The following is a 3017-nucleotide window of genomic DNA, read 5'->3' on the forward strand; positions in this document are numbered from 1 at the left end:
CTGTGTTACATTTTAAACCCTAAAAACTCCTCTTTGGGCCCCTTCTGCCAAGCTGTAGGGTCTGCTCTGACCCTTGGGCCTGTCTGCAAGCAGAGGGTGTTGTTCCATCAAAAGGGGATTAGCTTCAGCTGGCCACACCATTGTTTTCCAGTTGTTCAGTAACTGAGGTATCTCAAAGCTTGCTTTCATTTCAATCTCACTTATAGTTTCCACATTCTCAAAATCTTTTGCCAGGCAATCATATTTATAAGGCTTTCCTGTTTCATCTTCCCCATCACCTCACTGCTGGTGACTGTGCTGGCAGTGCAGCAAACTGGCTTAATTTACAAAAAAGAGCCCCAATCAGACACACTGACAAAGCTGAGCAATGGGAACCAGCCCAGCAGGAAGCTCTGCTGCAGGTGCAGTTCCATTCCTCTTCTTGTTGACCCCAAGTTCTTGCTGTACTTTTAGGGAAGGTGGAGGTGTTTGGGTTTAATTGCTGGGTAAAATGTTTTGGGAAGCATTGCTTTAATCAAGTGGCTTTCAGATTTTTCAGTTGTGATTCTTACAAATCTCAGGAGGGTTTTAATTTACATTTTATTTCTGTTGGTAGATTTTTTCCATCCCATGACAGGACAGCCCAGCTGTGTTTGCAGCATGCTCAGAGCAGTGCTGTCAGTCCCCAGCAGTACCCAGAATATGGCACCAGCCATTCTGTCCTGCCGAGGGCAATGTGGGAAACCCTTGTGGCTGCCTGAGTCTTGTCCATCCCTGGGCTCCCTCAGTCTGTGTTTCACTCCCTCAGAGGAGCTGTGCTGGTGTCAGGATCACCCCTGAGCCCTGGCAGGGTCACCACGCTCCCCTTGCAGCTGAGCCCCTCCTCACTGAGTTCTGCACTGCTCTGCTCCTGTGGGATTTCCTCAAGTGGAGCCAGGGAAGCTCTGGGCCTTGCCTTACCCCACTTCACACTGCAGAATTCTCTGCCTCAGCTGGCCCTGGGCAGAGCTGTGGGGAGGGCATTGTCTCTGCAGCTCCTGATCAGCTCTGGAAAGCAGCAGCTTCAGTTTTGGGGTTTGAGCCAAGGCAAGAGGAGCACAGCACAGCCACCAGTGACTCTGCAGCCCTACCAGTGCTTAAACAAAAAAAAGCTTGGTGAAATAACTAATTTAATGTGCAGTTCATTGAGAAGAAGTGGGAAGTAAAATCTTCTAATCATTTTTTCCCTACCAGAAGCATTTCTGTTGTAGAATGTAAGAATGTAGTGTAAGAATTCTGTTAGAAAGAGGCAGTTTTCCAGTAGAATGAGCAAGAAAAAGGCAAATGTTCATCCACAAAGCAGAGAACTTTGCTGCTCATTGTCAGTGCTTTATCCAGCTTCCAGTAAATAAGAGGCTGTGCTTTCCCCAGAGGAGATTTCTTTTCATGGCAATTAGTTCTGGATCAGAAGTTCAGGAGGAGCAGAGCTGGGCTGGGCTCTGGGCTCAGTGCCCTGTCCATCACACACAGGTGCTTCCCCCTGAGGTGCAGCAGAGGCCGAGGTTGTGACGTGTCAGTAGATTTGTGTTTGGGGATGGAAGGCAGAGGTTCCCCCACACTGCAGCACCCTGTGCACAAGGGGATGGCTGTGCTGGGGATAACCAAGCTTTTTCCAGAGAGCTCCCATTCATTTCTGACATTCAAGGTATTTTCATTAAGTTTCCTCTGTGTCCTGAAGTCTTGGTAATACCTTGTTACAAAAATACTTTGGGAGATCTCTACCCATGGAAATGAGGGGTGCAAGTATTTGCTGGCCTTTTGAGCACTTGCTGGAAGTTTGCCTAGTCATATTTGAATTTTTTTAAATGCCTTCTGTCAGGATGTTTTCCTGAGCTCACCCTTGGGCCTGTTTCAGAATTGCACAGTACAGATTCAGTTACAAACACCCTCCTGCCTCAGACCAAGCTCTCACCCGAGTGCAGATGTGTGTGATGCTGGCTCAGTGGTGTGAAGCAGGATGGGCTTGGGCTGTGAGGTGAGAGGTGTGGGCTTTGCCTGGGTCCCCCCAAAGCTGCAGTAGTCCCAGGGTGTAGATCCCAGCCTGGCTCTCTCCTGGTGCTCCCTGATGTCCCTGCAAGGCTCTCCCTGACCTCTGCTCTTTGTTTCAGGTGCTGTTCTCCTGCACATGCAGCTCTGCTGTGGATGAGGCTCTGAGGAACAAGGCTGAGAAGTTCAAGGCTCACCTGACAAAGAAATTCAGATGGGACTTTGAGGCAGAGCCTGATGACTGTGCCCCTGTGGTGGTCGAGCTGCCTGAGGGTGTGCAGGTGGACTGAGCCAAAGGGCCCCTTAGGAGCAAACAGCTTCTAAAATGTCCCTTCCTTCTCTTCTCCAACTCTGCCAGCTTCTTGAGGGCTGTGTCTGAAGCTGATCCTCTTTCTGCTGGAGAAGCAGGTGTGGGAAACCCAGGAGGATGCCGAGCTTTGTGAGGAGCCCAGAGGTGTTGGAGGAGTTTGAGTGCAGCTTTGGACACGCTGGGGTTTTCCCAGCCCTCCTGCAGTGTCTCCTCCTAGAACACAAGCCACAAACAGAGTCACAGAATCATTAAAGTTCCAAAAGACCTTCTGGATATCATGGAGTTCAACCCTAAACCTGACACTGCCACACTCTCCTGCACTCAGCTGTCCTCTCATCCCTGCTCCCCTCCTGCTGGGCTGGAGCTCATGCCCTGCTTGGGGAGCAGCTCTGCCTTAGGGGTGTGCCTTGGTTTGAACAGCCAGGTATCTGCTAAGGAAGGCAGGAGCCTCCCCTGAAATGGAAAATACAACCCCCCTCCCTCTGAATTGTCACAGGGCAAAGATATGGGAGCAGGAATAACAGTTGTTTACTAGGAAAATTAAAAATACAAAGGCAATAGTACAAAAAAAGAAAACAAAACACAGAGTGAGAGCAGGCCCTGCCCGCTGTGTGTCAGGGGGTGGCACAGCCCCATCCCATGGGGGCTCAGCCCTCCTGCAGTGCCAGCTGTGCTGCTGCTGGAGCAGGGATCCTGCACAAGG

At 50.3% G+C, this 3017-nt stretch overlaps 1 protein-coding gene across 1 annotated transcript in view; it reads left to right on the top strand.

Annotated features, from left to right (window-relative positions):
* The window catches only part of AAR2 (AAR2 splicing factor), a 6727-nt gene extending 3954 nt beyond the window's left edge, over nt 1-2773 (top strand). Inside the window, exon 4 of the mRNA XM_005428394.3 lies at nt 2127-2773. Within this exon, the coding sequence (XP_005428451.2) occupies nt 2127-2294 (168 nt within the window). The 3' untranslated portion in view covers nt 2295-2773. The remainder of the gene's footprint in view (nt 1-2126) is intronic.
* The last annotated feature ends 244 nt before the right edge of the window (nt 2774-3017 follow it).

Source organism: Geospiza fortis, unplaced genomic scaffold (assembly GCF_000277835.1).
Source record: "Geospiza fortis unplaced genomic scaffold, GeoFor_1.0 scaffold657, whole genome shotgun sequence".
Classification (NCBI taxonomy): Eukaryota; Metazoa; Chordata; class Aves; order Passeriformes; family Thraupidae; genus Geospiza; species Geospiza fortis.